Source organism: Eutrema salsugineum, unplaced genomic scaffold (assembly GCF_000478725.1).
Source record: "Eutrema salsugineum unplaced genomic scaffold, Eutsalg1_0 scaffold_2, whole genome shotgun sequence".
Taxonomy (NCBI): domain Eukaryota; kingdom Viridiplantae; phylum Streptophyta; class Magnoliopsida; order Brassicales; family Brassicaceae; genus Eutrema; species Eutrema salsugineum.
The window spans coordinates 11873723-11888850 of NW_006256829.1; the positions used below are offsets into that span (position 1 = coordinate 11873723).

At 40.2% G+C, this 15128-nt stretch overlaps 3 protein-coding genes across 4 annotated transcripts; 2 read left to right on the forward strand and 1 right to left on the reverse strand.

Annotated features, from left to right (window-relative positions):
- Nucleotides 1-6079: 6079 nt before the first annotated feature.
- Nucleotides 6080-9285, forward strand: LOC18018913 (hydroxyproline O-galactosyltransferase HPGT1). 2 transcript variants are annotated; one of them, XM_006401655.2, is made up of 12 exons: nt 6080-6619; nt 6727-6790; nt 7012-7061; nt 7147-7340; nt 7482-7545; nt 7624-7696; nt 7790-7913; nt 8320-8407; nt 8501-8551; nt 8676-8747; nt 8861-8973; nt 9077-9285. In XM_006401655.2, the coding sequence occupies exons 1-12, from the start codon at nt 6519-6521 to the stop codon at nt 9097-9099; spliced, it is 1017 nt and encodes a 338-aa protein (XP_006401718.1). In that variant the 5' UTR covers nt 6080-6518; the 3' UTR covers nt 9100-9285. The 2 variants fall into 2 exon arrangements, with proteins under 2 accessions (XP_006401718.1, XP_024011876.1); XM_024156108.1 differs by having other exon boundaries at nt 9080-9285.
- A 20-nt stretch (nt 9286-9305) lies between these two features.
- On the reverse strand, nt 9306-11022 carry LOC18018914. The gene is made up of 5 exons (XM_006401656.2): nt 10640-11022; nt 10470-10522; nt 10075-10242; nt 9765-9860; nt 9306-9598 (listed from the first exon to the last, which is right to left on the reverse strand). The coding sequence occupies exons 1-5, from the start codon at nt 10860-10862 to the stop codon at nt 9464-9466; spliced, it is 675 nt and encodes a 224-aa protein (XP_006401719.1). The 5' UTR covers nt 10863-11022; the 3' UTR covers nt 9306-9463.
- Nucleotides 11023-11616: 594 nt separating this feature from the next.
- Nucleotides 11617-13927, forward strand: LOC112086498. The gene is made up of 4 exons (XM_024155455.1): nt 11617-12648; nt 12729-13041; nt 13144-13775; nt 13859-13927. The coding sequence occupies exons 1-4, from the start codon at nt 11617-11619 to the stop codon at nt 13925-13927; spliced, it is 2046 nt and encodes a 681-aa protein (XP_024011223.1).
- The last annotated feature ends 1201 nt before the right edge of the window (nt 13928-15128 follow it).

Genomic DNA, 15128 nt, shown 5'->3' on the forward strand with positions numbered 1-15128 from the left:
TTTTTATTTTTTTTTCTTAAAGGTAGCAAAAAAAAAAAAAAAAAAAAAAAAATTTCGTTAAATTTCATTAGTTTCGTTAAGTTTGTTTTTAGATTTCGGGGGGATCGTTTAATTTTTTTTTTTTATGATGAATTTAATTTTGCTGTTTCGTGATTTCTTCTCGAACAAGTTACTGCGAGTTTTTATTTTTTTTATTTTTAGGTACCATGGAGCTTTCGGCTGAGACAATGGAAGCTCTGAACCGAGCAATGTGTCAACAAATCAAAGAAGCGAATCAAGCCATAACAACTCAGCTCACCCAACAAATCGAACAACTCAACGACAAGTTCGAGACCAAGATGAGTGATCTGCTCAAAGATCTCAGTGCAAGTGGAGAAGAGTCGTCTCAAACCCGAACTCCTTCGGAAGCAATGCGACTAGCAAAGGGTAAAGGGCACATAGGATCTTCCCGGAAACTTCCACGCCACCCAACACCTTCCGAAGCCAGGACTAAAGCTAAGTCTAACCGAAGCCAAATTGGGGGCAGAGAGACTACGTTTAATCCGAGGAGGAATCCTATTGGTGCAGAACGAGATGGCCCAAGGGTAGATCGTCAGCACCGCCGAGAGGAATATATTGCTGGGCATCGAGTTACCCTGGAATCAGACCCAGAATACTATGAGGAGGACGAAGCTTCTGATCATAGCAGAGAAACTGTGAGACGAGATCGAGGCCGAGGACATGGTCGAGATTATGATCCTCTACGACAGCAGCTGCGTCATATCAAAATCCAGTATCCTCCTTTCCATGGAACTAATGATCCCGAAGCTTATTTAGATTGGGAAAGGAAGATGGAGTCTAATTTTCTGGTCCAAGGAACTTACGAGCTCAACAAGGTGAAGATTGCAGTTTCGGAATTTCATGGGTATGCGCTTCTATGGTGGGAGCAGTTGGGAGTCACCAGAAATCGCTTGAGGGAACTTCCGATTACTACTTGGGAGCAGCTCGTTATACAGATGAGGAAGCGGTTCGTTCCGGCCCATCATCAGCGCGAGATACTCAACAAGCTTAGGCGCCTTGTCCAAGGTACGAAGTCTGTTCGAGATTATTATCAAGAATTGGAAACTTTGCTCATTCGTGCAGATTTACGAGAAGGCGAAGAGATGGTAATGTCGAGATTCCTTGGAGGACTTAACCGAGAAATTCAAGACAAGGTGGAACTTCAGGATTTCGCAGATATACAAGACATGGTGCATAAGGCTGAATTGGTGGAATCTCAAGTCAAGAGGCGAAATTTCAAGTCCACATTCACGCCTAGTGTGCCTAAGCCTAAGGAGATCAGCAAGCCAGCTTACTCCAGAGACATCAAACCGCCATCTACTGGAGTTAAAGAAAAAGCTAAAGCTGAGTTCAAGCCTCGAGGTGGCACTTCTATCAGCAATGTGAGGTGTTTCAAATGTCAAGGAATGGGACATTACTCTCGAGATTGCCCAAACAAGAAGGTTTTCTTGTTACATGAGGGAGGAGAGATAGTTCCTCAAGAGGATTCAGAGGCCGAATATGAATTAGAGGAAGAGGAAGAAGCTGCTGCTGTGGGTGAGATGCTGGTTGCCAGAAGGACTTTGAGTGTTCAGAGTCAACCTGAAGAGACTTGTCAGCGAGAGAACCTGTTCCATACGAGATGCTTCATTCAAGGAAAAGTTTGTAGCCTGATCATAGATGGAGGAAGTTGTACTAATGCTGCAAGCGAGAGATGGTTAAGAAGCTCCAGCTCAAGACTATTCCTCATCCAAGGCCGTATAAGCTTCAGTGGTTGAATGACAGTGGAGCCTTGACCGTATCTCAGCAAGTGATGGTTTCTCTATCCATTGGGAAGTATGAAGATGAGATTCTATGTGACGTCATTCCCATGGGTTCGAGTCATGTGTTGCTAGGCAGACCGTGGCAATCAGATCGTAGGGTGATACACGACGGTTACACCAACAAGCACTCATTCGAGTTCAAAGGTCGCAAAATTACCCTCCTACCTCTCACGCCTACCGAGATTTATCAAGATCAAGTTCAAATGAAGCTCAAGGAGAAGGAGAAAGTCGCCAACAGCCTCTACATAAACCACAGTGAATTTTCTAAACTCTTTGATCCTGAAATGACTACTTTTATGTTTGTGTACAAGGAATCCCTTGTTAGTACTAACCCTTCACAGGAGCTTCCTAGTGCTATGTTTGAGATTTTGCAGGAATACAAGGACGTTTTTCCAGTAGAAATTCCACCAGGGCTACCTCCAATTCGCGGGATAGAGCATCAGATTGACTTGGTACCAGGATCAGCCTTACCTAACAGGCCAGCATACCGAACCAACCCTGTAGAGACTAAGGAGCTGCAAAAGCAAGTGGAGGAGCTGATGAGCAAAGGCCATATCCGAGAAAGCATGAGTCCATGTGCGGTTCCAGTTCTGTTGGTGCCAAAGAAGGATGGTTCCTGGAGGATGTGTGTAGACTGCCGAGCTATCAACAACATCACTGTGAAGTATCGGCATCCGATCCCAAGGCTAGATGATATGCTGGATGAGCTCTGTGGGTCGACAATCTTCTCTAAGATCGACCTGAAGAGTGGATATCATCAGATCAGAATGAAGGAAGGGGATGAGTGGAAAACGGCATTCAAGACAAAGCAGGGACTCTACGAGTGGCTAGTTATGCCGTTTGGCCTCACCAATGCTCCCAGCACCTTCATGAGACTAATGAACCATGCCCTGAGACCATTCATTGGCGTGTTCGTAGTGGTTTATTTCGACGATATCTCATCTACAGTAAAGGTTTGGAAGAACATATAGATCACATCAGATCGGTTCTTGATGTTCTTCGCTCTCAATCTCTCTTTGCTAATTTATCTAAATGTTCATTCTGCACTAACGAGATTGTTTTCTTAGGCTTTGTAGTAAGTGCAGGAGGAGTTAAAGTAGATGAAGAGAAGATAAAAGCTATCAAGGAGTGGCCAACCCCCAAGAATATTGGAGAAGTCTGAAGTTTCCATGGCTTAGCAGGATTCTACAGGCGTTTTGTTCGTGATTTCAGCACCATAGCCGCGCCTTTAACCGAAGTAATCAAGAAAGACGTGGGGTTCAAGTGGGGAGAGGCGCAAGAACAGGCTTTTACAGCCCTTAAAGAGAAGCTTATCAATTCGCCCTTACTAGTACTTCCTGATTTTACTAAGACTTTTGAGATTGAATGCGATGCTTCTGGTGTAGGTATTGGAGCAGTTCTTATGCAGGATAAGAAGCCAGTCGCTTACTTCAGCGAAAAGTTAGGAGGATCAACGCTGAATTATCCAACGTATGACAAGGAGTTATACGCATTGGTTCGAGCTCTCCAGACGTGGCAGCATTACTTATGGCCTAAGGAATTCGTCATTCATACCGATCACGAGTCTCTAAAGCACCTCAAGGGTCAGCAGAAACTTAACAAAAGATATGGGCGATGGATGGAGTTCATTGAGACATTCCCCTACATTGTTAAGTACAAAAAAGGTAAAGATAATGTGGTCGCAGACGCATTATCCCGGAGGTACACTCTTATTTCGACTTTAACATCAAAGTTGATTGGATTTGAGCATATTATAGATCTTTATGAATCGGACACTGACTTTTCTGAGAGCTATGCCAAATGTCATAAGTTTGCTTGTGAGAAATTTTATAGACAGGATGGATACTTGTTCTTCAGTAACCGATTGTGCATACCACGAGGATCCATTCGAGAGTTACTGGTACGAGAAGCTCATGGAGGTGGATTAGCTGGACATTTCGGCGTCACAAAGACACTTCTTGGGCTACAAGAGCACTTCTACTGGCCGAACATGAAGAAGGACGTTGAGAAAATCTGCTCTAGATGTGTCGTATGTAAGATGGCTAAGAGTAAAGTTCAGCCTCACGGTTTGTATACTCCTTTGCCTATTCCTTCTCAACCTTGGACTAATATCTCTATGGATTTTGTAGTTGGCTTACCTCGCACCAGAAATGGTAGAGATTCTATTTTTGTAGTTGTTGACAGGTTTAGCAAGATGGCTCACTTCATCGCTAGCCACAAGACAGATGATGCTGTGAATGTAGCTAACTTGTTTTTCAGGGAAGTAGTGCGACTGCATGGAATGCCACAGGTTATCGTTTCAGATCGAGACACGAAGTTCTTAGGACACTTTTGGAGAACGCTTTGGGCTAAGCTGGGAACAAAGCTCTCATTCTCAACTACGTGTCATCCTCAGACCGATGGACAGACCGAGGTGGTGAATAGAACGTTGTCCACACTTCTAAGGACTTTGGTGAAAAGTAACCTCAAGACATGGGAAGAGTGCCTGCCTCATGTCGAGTTTGCTTACAATCACGCTAAGCATTCTGCTACTCTCTTTTCTCCTTTTGAAATTGTATATGGGTTTAATCCACAATCACCTCTAGACTTGATCCCTTTGCCTTTAAGTGGAAAATGCAGTTTGAATGGCAAGGAGAAAGCTGAACAGGTCAGAAGAATTCATGCTAAGGCTAAGGAGAATATCGAGAAAAAGACAAAGCAGTATGAGAAGCATGCCAACAAAGGACGAAAGGAACTGATTTTCGAAGAAGGAGATCTGGTGTGGATCCATCTGAGGAAGGAGCGATTTCCAGCTGAGCGAAAGAACAAGCTAATGCCCAGAGTTGATGGACCATTCGCAGTCATCAAAAGAATCAACAACAACGCCTATCAGATTGATCTTCAAGGTAAGTATGATGTTTCTGATACGTTCAATGTTTCTGACTTGCTTCCTTTTGTTGCAGATTCAGATTTGAGGGCAAATCCTTTTCAAGAGAGAGAGGATGATATGATCGTGACCAGCTCAGAGGAGGAGGAACCAGAGGTAGCTGGCAGGATCACTCGTTCCAGAGCTAGAGAGATGGCTAAGGAGGCTCACGCACTCATTGCCACAGAGGACAGCGATCACCAGGAGGCTGGAGCTCACATCTTCAACATCTCTATCTTGAAGAATGAAGAACCCAGTAACAATGACTAGGTAACTTAGGTGATGATTCTGTACTCTTTTCCTTAGTGAGGATTTTGGAAGGCAAGGAGGTTCTTCTCCAAGGTTTTTAACGAGGCAGAAATCATTGCTACGTCGAGTTACTTAGAAGTTGTTACTAATGGGTAATAATGTGCAAAGTCACAATGACTTGTGCACTTAGTATTTTGGCGCACCACTTAGGAATTTAGGGACGCCTCGCTGTTTTATTTTTTTAAATCAAACTTCTTGTTGTTTTTATTTCAGACTTCATGTAGTTTGTTTCTTAGGGCTGCGATTTCTCTCTAAGTCTATTTAAGAGAGAAAATCGCCTATGTCATATTCAGTGAAGAATTTTGATCAAACTTTTAACGTGTTCTTCTCTCTTTTTGATTTCTGAGAACTAAAAACTCTGAAATTCGAATCTCTTAAAAACTAATCTGTTTACAAGAGATTCTTCTATCTTATCATCTCACCAACATCACCATCGATCCGCCGAGCCACCATCATCTCCATCGATCCGCCACACCACCATCGCACATCCACGATTCGATCTGCCGAGTCTCCACCATCATCCCTCATCGTCGCGAGCCATCCTCGTATCACTACCACTATCCTTTTCGCTTCATCGTTTCAGACTATCCACCATATCGCCGCATCCATTGTTCTTTGCTTCAGAGTAGATCACCTTGGATCGTATCACTTTATGTCGCACTTTTGGGAGAGTTCTTTACAAGAAAGTAGGAGTATTTTTTCCATCTTACTTTAAATTTTGTTTAATATAATAAAATTGAGCATTTGCACCCGAAATATAAAAAAAACAATTAACATTTTTTATCCACGAAATTAACTTTATAATGGAAAGATATGTAGGGTTTAAATGTTCAAAACTATTAAAATGCTGATTCATGCATACTCAGGAAAATAAAGGGTATATAATTTTCTTTTTCCCCCTATAATCAGAGAACAATAGAGAGGTTTGGTGATTTAAATTGAAAAGTAATTTTTTTTTTTGGTCGAAATTGAAAAGTAATTAAGAGATATAATTCACAGGCTAAAACCATTTCTAATCAGATCATAATTTTCTCATTTCTTCTCAAACGGCATTCTTCTTTTATCTCTCCGATATTTCAAGCCGGATTCCAATTTTCTCAAGGGAATCTGATCGGAAGATCCTGAAACATATTCGGCGGCGAAGTGACCTCGCCGTTTTCTCTTCTCCGGTTATGTGTTCCGCTGGTGAATCATCACCGGAACAGCAGATCTAGCCACACATTCCGACTCGATTTTTTTACTTTTTTGAGTGACGACGAATCAGCGGGATCGAGAAACTTCGATTATCTGGAGAGTTGTTAGATTAGTGAACTTTGATCGGAAGATCGAAAGTGAAGAGGGAGGAATTTAGAAGGGCGAGGCATTTCCGTTGTGGTGATTTTGATTGCTTTTTTTAATTAAGAGATCTGATTTGGATCTGTCTCCTTCGTGCTTCAGTAAGCTGTGTAATTTTGTTGTGAAAAATGGCGAGGAAAGGGTCGAGTATCAGATTATCTAGCTCGAGAATATCTTCCCTTTTGCTCTCCATGTTCGCAACTTTCGCTTCGTTCTATGTAGCAGGCCGGTTAGTTCCTAATCTCCATTTCTTAATCGGTGACAAAATACTTGTGATTCTTATTTGTTTGCAAACGGATTTTTGATTGTGTTCTCTCGTTTTTGTGTTTGAGATAGGTTATGGCAAGAATCCCAAACTAGGGTTCATCTTATCAAGGAGCTCGACAGGGTAACTGGACAGGTTAGTAGCATTTGATTCTATCCTTAAGTTTTACCCCAAATTGACCCCAAGGGAGTTAATTTGATCATACATAGTGTTTATGCGTGTAACTGATGAGATTCTTTATACAAAATCTTGCCAGAGAATTATTTCGTTGGTTATCACTGTCCTTGAATCTTTGTCTTGCTTCGGCGTAATGTACCTGAATACTTATTATGCTGTTCTTTTTTGGGCTCTTTCAGGGAAAATCTGCAATATCAGTGGATGATACTTTGAAGATTATAGCTTGTAGGTAAAAGACGGTGCTTTTGTACGATTTGATTTCCTTTGAATGTCTTAGTCTCCATGGACTGTTGAACACAGGCTTTTCTTTCTAGGGAACAGAAGAAGACACTAGCAGCTCTTGAGATGGAACTAAGTGCAGCCAGGCAAGAAGGTTTTGTTCCAAAAATTCCCAAACATTCTGATGGAACCGAAACCAAGAAGAGACCACTTGTGGTGATTGGTATAATGACAACTTTGGGTAACAAGAAGAAAAGGGATGCAGTCCGGCAAGCATGGATGGGGACAGGTAATTTTTCTCCCTGTCCATGTTATTTGTAGATGTTGTGTTGCAAATTCTATCGAGTGGTTTGGTGAGATTGCATAGGTTATGTTGCAATCTTACCGAATACACTTATTATTGGGAATTTGACAGGTCGTTTTGTTGCAGGTGCATCACTAAAAAAAATGGAAACTGAAAAGGGTGTAATTGCACGATTTGTTATTGGAAGAAGGTTTGGATTCGGCTTATCACTCTTTGATTTATCTATGCCTATAACCTTATTTTGAAACGCTATCTATGTGTTATGTAGCGCAAATAAAGGGGACAGCATGGACAAGAGCATTGACGCTGAAAATAGTCGAACCGATGACTTCATTATCCTTGTATGTGATTTCTGATTCGTGCTAGATTATTACCATTCATTTTTTAGCTCACCTGTGTTAGTCTGAGGAGCTTGGCCATTTAATGTTATGTAGAATGATGTCGTTGAGGCACCTGAGGAAGCTTCTAAGAAGGTAAAACTGTTCTTTGCCTATGCTGCTGATAAGTGGGATGCACAGTTTTATGCAAAGGCCAACGACAATATCTACGTAAATATTGGTAAGTTAGTCACAGAAAGAGTGTTTAACAGCCGAAAATTTTAGTTCTTTGCGTTCCTTGGGTTGATTTTGTAAATATGGAAATGTAGTTGATTGTGAATGTCAGTCTTCTTGGGTTTCCAGCATCCTTATCTTAGTTGAATCTATGATGAGTATTCAAAACTTTTACACTATCCAAATGGTCGCCAAATCTCTTTGTATGGTGATCAAATTAATTTGAGAAGCTCACAGTTAGAACTATATTTAGGCTGTGAAATAGAGTGTTTGATGGACTTGCGCATTTAAACTTGCCATTTTAAACGTTTTTTAATCCTTTCTTTCTTTGGTGAAAGTTCTAAGATCAAAGAGTTTCCATGTAAGCATATTCTGACAGTACAGTGGCTATCAATGTTATTGATCCAATGCAGATGCTCTCGGAAGTACACTTGCAGCACATCTGGAGAACCCACGGGCCTACATCGGTTGCATGAAATCAGGCGAAGTTTTCTCAGAACCGTGAGTTTGAGCTTAGCAACCAAACACCACTAGGACCAAAAACGATCTTATGAAATATTATCAGTCTTAACTTAACTTTGGTTTCTCTGACAGGAACCACAAATGGTATGAACCAGAGTGGTGGAAATTCGGTGACAAGAAAGCGTAAGTTAAACAATCAGATCAATGCAAGATCTGAGAATAATAACTCTCTTACTGCCAATCCATTAGATTCATTTCTTATATGTGTGACAAAGAATCACCGCTTCTTGTTTTATGTATCTCACAGATATTTCCGCCATGCTTATGGGGAGATGTACGTTATAACGCATGCGTTGGCTAGATTTGTATCCATTAACAGGTAAGTTTCGACTCTTAAAAGTACTCGCAGCCTTTATATTCTTACACTGAGAAAATATAAAACTGAAACGAGTTTGTGTATTGTTTCGTTTCGTATGATGGTGATGGTGACAGAGAAATTCTTCATGCGTATGCTCATGACGACGTGAGCACGGGTTCATGGTTCGTGGGTCTTGATGTTAAACATGTAGATGAAGGAAAGTTATGCTGTTCCGCTTGGTCCTCTGGTACCTTCTACTCCACATTTACTTCATTTGATTTCATTATTTTTCAGTGTGTTGGATACATATTGCTTGACATATATCTCTAATTTCTTTCCATATGTTTCAGAAGCTATATGCGCAGGAGTATAGTAGTAGGACCAAATTTATAGAGACGTATCCAAGTGTGAGGCTTTTTGCTGGTCATTGAGAAGCGCACATAAAAGATAGTATTTGTCTGCATATTGTTAATTTCTCGATGTATCTTAAACTCACCATTTTATAACATTTTACCCTTTGTGGGCAATTTTACTTATAACAAAAATCTCTAATTAGTAACTACTAGTTGCTTACAAATGGAAGCAGTGAAATAGATAATTTTCACTGAAATAGTTTTCTCCCCCAAAACAAATTCATTCATTTACATAAGTAAAAACCCAATATCTATACTTTCTCAATCTTTATGTCATCAAGTTTGATGTTTACTTATAAGAACATATATTTGAAAGCCACCAAATCAAGAAGAACCATGGAGCAAATGCGCCAAAGCTTTCTCGGTGTCGTTCTCAAACATGAAGAGAGCGTCTGCAACAGCGTTTGTCGGAAATCCCATCTCCCGTATCGCCGAGAACCCATTTGCAAATTCCTGAACCTGAAAAAGCGTAAAAATCTGTAAAATTAGACTTCTCCTTTGGATAAAATGAAGAAGGCTGCAACACAAAGACCAACTAATTTCAACTCACAGTTGATCATCATTGTTAGCTATTTAGCTTAATACATGAATAGAAATGTATACCAAGGAAATAAGATAAAAGCACCTTTGTGGGATTATCACCATAGTTTGCAACTGCGATGTTGACAGCTTCTCTGTTTAGTCCAGACCCAGCATATTTCATCACAATAGGATCTACACCCTGTGCATTGTAATCCTTCATTAACGCACAATCTAATCTTGACCCAATTCCCATCTAGTAGTATACAAAACAAAAATCTGCACTTGTTCATAGATGGATCCACACTTGTTCTTCCTAGAGACTATACTTTGGTGCCATTAATCATCTCTCGGCCAAACTCTGAGAAGCTTCCCAAAGAAGAGTTTTTTTTTATAAGAATTGAAGGAAGACTTACCATAGAAGGTGCCGGTTCTGGGAATTTAGCCTGCGGAGGATTCTCGGTTCCGAATTTGCTCCAGTCTGGATTTTCTTTCTCTGCCTCCGCAAGGACTTTCTTCTCTAGACTGAAATCGAACTGAAAACTGCTCCGAGGAATATCTGCGACTCGAGGCAACAACTGAGGCTGAAACATTGCAAAACACAGGCCATGAGAAATCTCAGTCTTTGAGTGGTGAATATTCTGAACATGATCTTTCGTAATCTGAGCCTAAATTTTACTGAAGAAAAGTAGTATTTTTCCATTTCTTCTTCTCCAAATTATTCCAGGTTTAAGATCGGGTAGTGGAAAATTCGAACACGATCAATCTGAAACTAAATTCAATAGAGGAAAAAAAGGACTAAATCTCTCACCGGAGGAGTAATCCGATACTCTGGTTTCATAGTCACTTTGATTCCTAATCCAGCTACCAAAAAAAAACAAAATCAACGAGCATCAGCTACAAATCGTAGAAAGCAATTCGCGAAAAACCTAATCTAAATTCGCTAAGAAGTCGAAAACTCGAGATCAGAGCAGAACTTACATGAAGAAGAAGAAGGGAACGGAGAAGAGTTATGTTGAAAGGAAGAGTTTCTCTCCGGCGGAGGGAAAAAAAGTTGGCCGTGGCCGCTCTGTTGGCCGATCTTCGGGTATCCCGGAGGTCCGTACATCGAGTGGCTAGATGGTGGCGAAGGAGAAGCCGAGGCGGTTCCGTACATGGGACGAGCGTAGGGAGGTCCTGACTTGTTCCTGAAGTCGTAATCCATTTTTTTTTTCTCGAGTATAAGAATTTTGCAGAAAAGAGGAGAGGAATTGAAAATCAGCGACGAAGAAATCTCGAAGGCGATGAGATCTGTTTGGGTATGAGGATACGTGTATCCTCCTAACCCAGCTTTTACTAGTCAGTTTTATTTTTGGGAAAACGACATTTATCCCCCGCTAAACTTTCACATCGGCTCAAATCCACCTGAAGTTTGAAGGTCGACATATTTCGTTCTCAAAACAAAGTTCCCGACATATTGCTCCCGATATTAACATTTGTAATCATATTTCCCCATAATACCAAAGTTCTGAACATATTTTCCTCCGATCATTAATCGAATACGGTTTATTGTTTACCAAGGATTACTTAACCATTTTAAATCAAAATAAACCATATAATAACCCGATTAAAACCTGTAAATCGTAATTTGACCCCCTAACTAAACCATTTATTAACATTGACCTGAAAAACCCTAAATCGACGAAAAACCCCAAATCAACGTTAGAACCCTAGAATAAAAAAAACACAGTCGAAAAATCCAAGCTTCAGCCTTTCATTCGAAGGATATCTCACTAGTAGGTATGTTTAACTTCAGATTTTTGAATCATTTTGTATTTCAGAATCGATTTGGGGTTTTGGGAATTCTATTTTGATTTTCGGGAATTTGATGATTTTTGAGAATTTGAGTTCGATGTGTGTCAATCGTAATTCATGTGTGTCAATATTTTCATGTAGGTTTCAGCACTACAATGTCAGTAATGGAATGGCTTAATGTGCCTGGTTTCGCAGAGCCTATTCCACCAGATGTTGATTCTGATGGTGAAGACCGTCGTGAGCGTCATGAGTATGACATCGAGCAAGCCGTAATCCAGTTTGAAGACGAGCCTTCTATCAGACACAATGTCTATCCAGAGTCTGATGATGATGAAGAAAATGAAAGTGTGAGAGAAAGGAGGCGTTTTCCGATAAGAAGAGGTAATATAAACTTATTCAAAGGACAACTCTTCATGAATGCTATAGCGTTTAAGGAGGCTGTATTGAACCATGCTCTGCAAAATTGTCGGAATATATCGCAGTATAAGTATGATAAGACCAGGGTTGCTTTTGAATGCAAAGGTAAAGGTTGTTCATGGCGCATATATTGCTCAGTTCCGAAGGATAGTAATAGGTGGCAGGTGACTATCTTTAAATCGGTTCATACTTGTGTTCCGAATGTTCAGTGTGCTATGTTAAAAGTCCCTATCATTGCCCGTCTCTTTCTTGATAAAATTCGCAAAGAACAAGAGTACTTCATGCCAATGAAGATTGAACAACTGATTATGGAGAAGTGGAGGATATGTGTGACAAGAAATCAATGTCAGCATGGTAGGAACAAAGCATTGAGATGGATTGAGAAGGAGTATGCAGAGCAGTTCGCACGGCTGCATGATTATGCAGCTGAAATAGAGCATTCAAACCCTGGCTCTTCAGTGGAGGTTGACTGTATAACAAACGAGGTAGGAAGCCATGTTTTTCAAAGGTTTTATGAGTGTTTCGCTAATCTTAGGAGATCATGGAAAGAGAATTGTAGGCCTCTTATAGGAGTTGATGGCTGCTTTTTGAAGTCAGTTCAGAAGGGTGAGTTGTTTGTTGCTAATGGGAGAGATGCTGATAACAGAATTTATCCAATCGCTTGGGCTGTAGTGCAAAAGGAAAATACAAATAACTGGGCATGGTTCTTTCGTAAGATCAAGGTGGACTTAGGTCTTGGAGATGGGGATGGATATATTTTGGTGTCTGATCGTCAAAAGGTAATGTTGTGTTATTTATGTCTCGTTGTGTATTGTTTTTTCTTAGTTATGCTCATTTTTTTTGCTAATGATTTATGTAGGGTTTGCTTAGTGCTGTGAAGGAGGAGTTACCTCTGATAGAACATAGAATGTGTGTCAGACATATTTACATGAATGTAAAGTCTCGACATGGAAAGATGCCGGAGCTGAAGACAATGATTTGGCATCTTGCTTGGAGCTACAACTTGGCAGAGTACAAAGAAAATTTGAAGAAGATTGAGCTATACGATGAAGCAGTCTATGCTGATGTGATGAAAACAAAACCAGAGACTTGGTGCAGAGCATTCTACAAGCTTGGACCTTGTTGTGAGGATGTGGAAAACAACTCAGTAGAATCATTCAACAACTTCATAGGTAAGGTCTATAACTCATTTTTTTGGCTTATAACATTGCGCTAAGACTTGCAGTGGCTTTATAACTCTTTTTTTTTTGGTTTCTGATATTATTTTTTTTCAGGTAAAGCTAGAGACAAGGCGTTAGTGCCAATGTTGGAGACCATTGCTAGACTTGCAATGGTTCGTATAGCCAGAAGGGAAGCTAAAGCCGACGGTCATCAAGGCTTAACAACTCCATATGTGAGTGATTATCTGGCGGAGCAGAATGAGAAAGCTAAAGAATGCATTGTCCAACCTTCGACTAATAAGATGTTTTTAGCTATAGTCGATGGATGTTCTTACGGAGTCAACTTGGAGCATTGGACTTGTACTTGCAGAAAGTGGCAAATCACAGGTATTCCATGTGAGCATGCATATGGAGTGATGATTAAGAGAGGGCTTGAAACTCAAGACTATGTCTGCAAGTGGTTTAAGACAGAGATATGGAGGAAGCTTTATAGGAATGGTATTGTCCCAGTTAGAGGTGCCCGGTTTTGGCCAGTTGGAGAGGAGCCACCCATAGTTCAACCTGTGGTGCCAGACATGCCTGGAAGGAATAAGGTTACCAAGGCAGACAAAAAGAGGAAGAAAGGAGTAAATGAATCTCCAACAAAGAAAAAAGACAATTTAGTGAGGAGGGTGATGCATTGCAAAATTTGTGGAATTGCTAATCATAACTCACGATTCCACAATAAGAAGAAGAAACCATCTCAGGTTTGTATATTCTTCATTCTTTCTTGAAATCATTATTGTTCTGTCTTTGATTGGTTATGGACCACTTTTCTTTGACTTTGCAGGCTTTAGTTGAAGCATCGGCTTCATCTCAAGTAGAATCTTCACAAGGAGTTCTCAGCCAAGTTGATTAAAGCTTATGATTTGCGGCTGTTTGGACTTGTTTTAGTCTACTTGTAGGCTGTCTTTTGGACCATTATCTTAGTTGTTTTATGCAGGTTTTTTTGGACCAATTTGAGTATGTTGTTTTATGGCAGTTTTATGGCAGTTGTAATCTACTTTAAGGTTGTATTTGGATCAGTTTAATGAGGCAAACTGTTTGATTTCAACAACTTCGAAAACTTTCATGTTTCATTAAAAAAAAACCTGCAATGAAAGAGCATAAACAACACACAATGACACACAACATTCTCTTCAAACTACAATGAAGAGTCTTGACACTGACACACAACAGACACAAAGAAGGACTCAACCTATTACCTTACTACAAACTACAATGATCAAACATCCCAGAATGGTGAGAAACATCATTCTCTTCATCTCTGTTTTGGCTTCAACAAGCACTTCTTCCACTCTTTCACAGATCAGTTTCTCTATCTTTATATGAAGCTTCTCAACTTTCTCATCATCGGCCTCCATGGAAAGTGTTGTGATATTAACAATGACAGATAAAGAGATGGAAAAAGCATACCTTCTGTTCTACAGCAACAACACATCGGAAGTACCTCCGATAAGGATTTAAATCGGATTTTGACATTTTCGAAACTATTGCTTGCCCACACCAGCATTTTCTCGGGATTCCGAAAATTCCTCCTCTGCCACGACCAACCGATGTTCCAGTCGAACTTCCAGATGTGTTGCTCATCTTCCAACTCAAATCGCCTTTCAAAATCAAAGTGTTAAGTTCGAGTTCACGCAGAACAAAAAATTAGGGCTCATATAAAAATTTGGGAAATTTCCCGATTAGATCGCTACCGGGTCGGGTTGATATGGGTCAAAAATTCTTTTTGGGTTTGGTATTATTTTGGTCTGGTAATCGGTGTAATTAAATTCGGTGGTTTCGTATCGGTTTAAACTTTCAAACCATCGAAACCGATTACTATGGGGAAATATGATTACAAATGTTAATATCGGGAGCAATATGTCGGGAACTTTGTTTTGAGGACGAAATATGTCGATCTTCAAACTTCAGGTGGATCTGGGCCGATATGAAAGTTTAGTGGGGGATAAATGTCGTTTTCCCTTTATTTTTCATATCAAAACTTTTTTTGTTTTTCCCCATTTCTTCATAATCAAAATCTATCTAACTTTTTTTTTTCATATAACCATCTATTA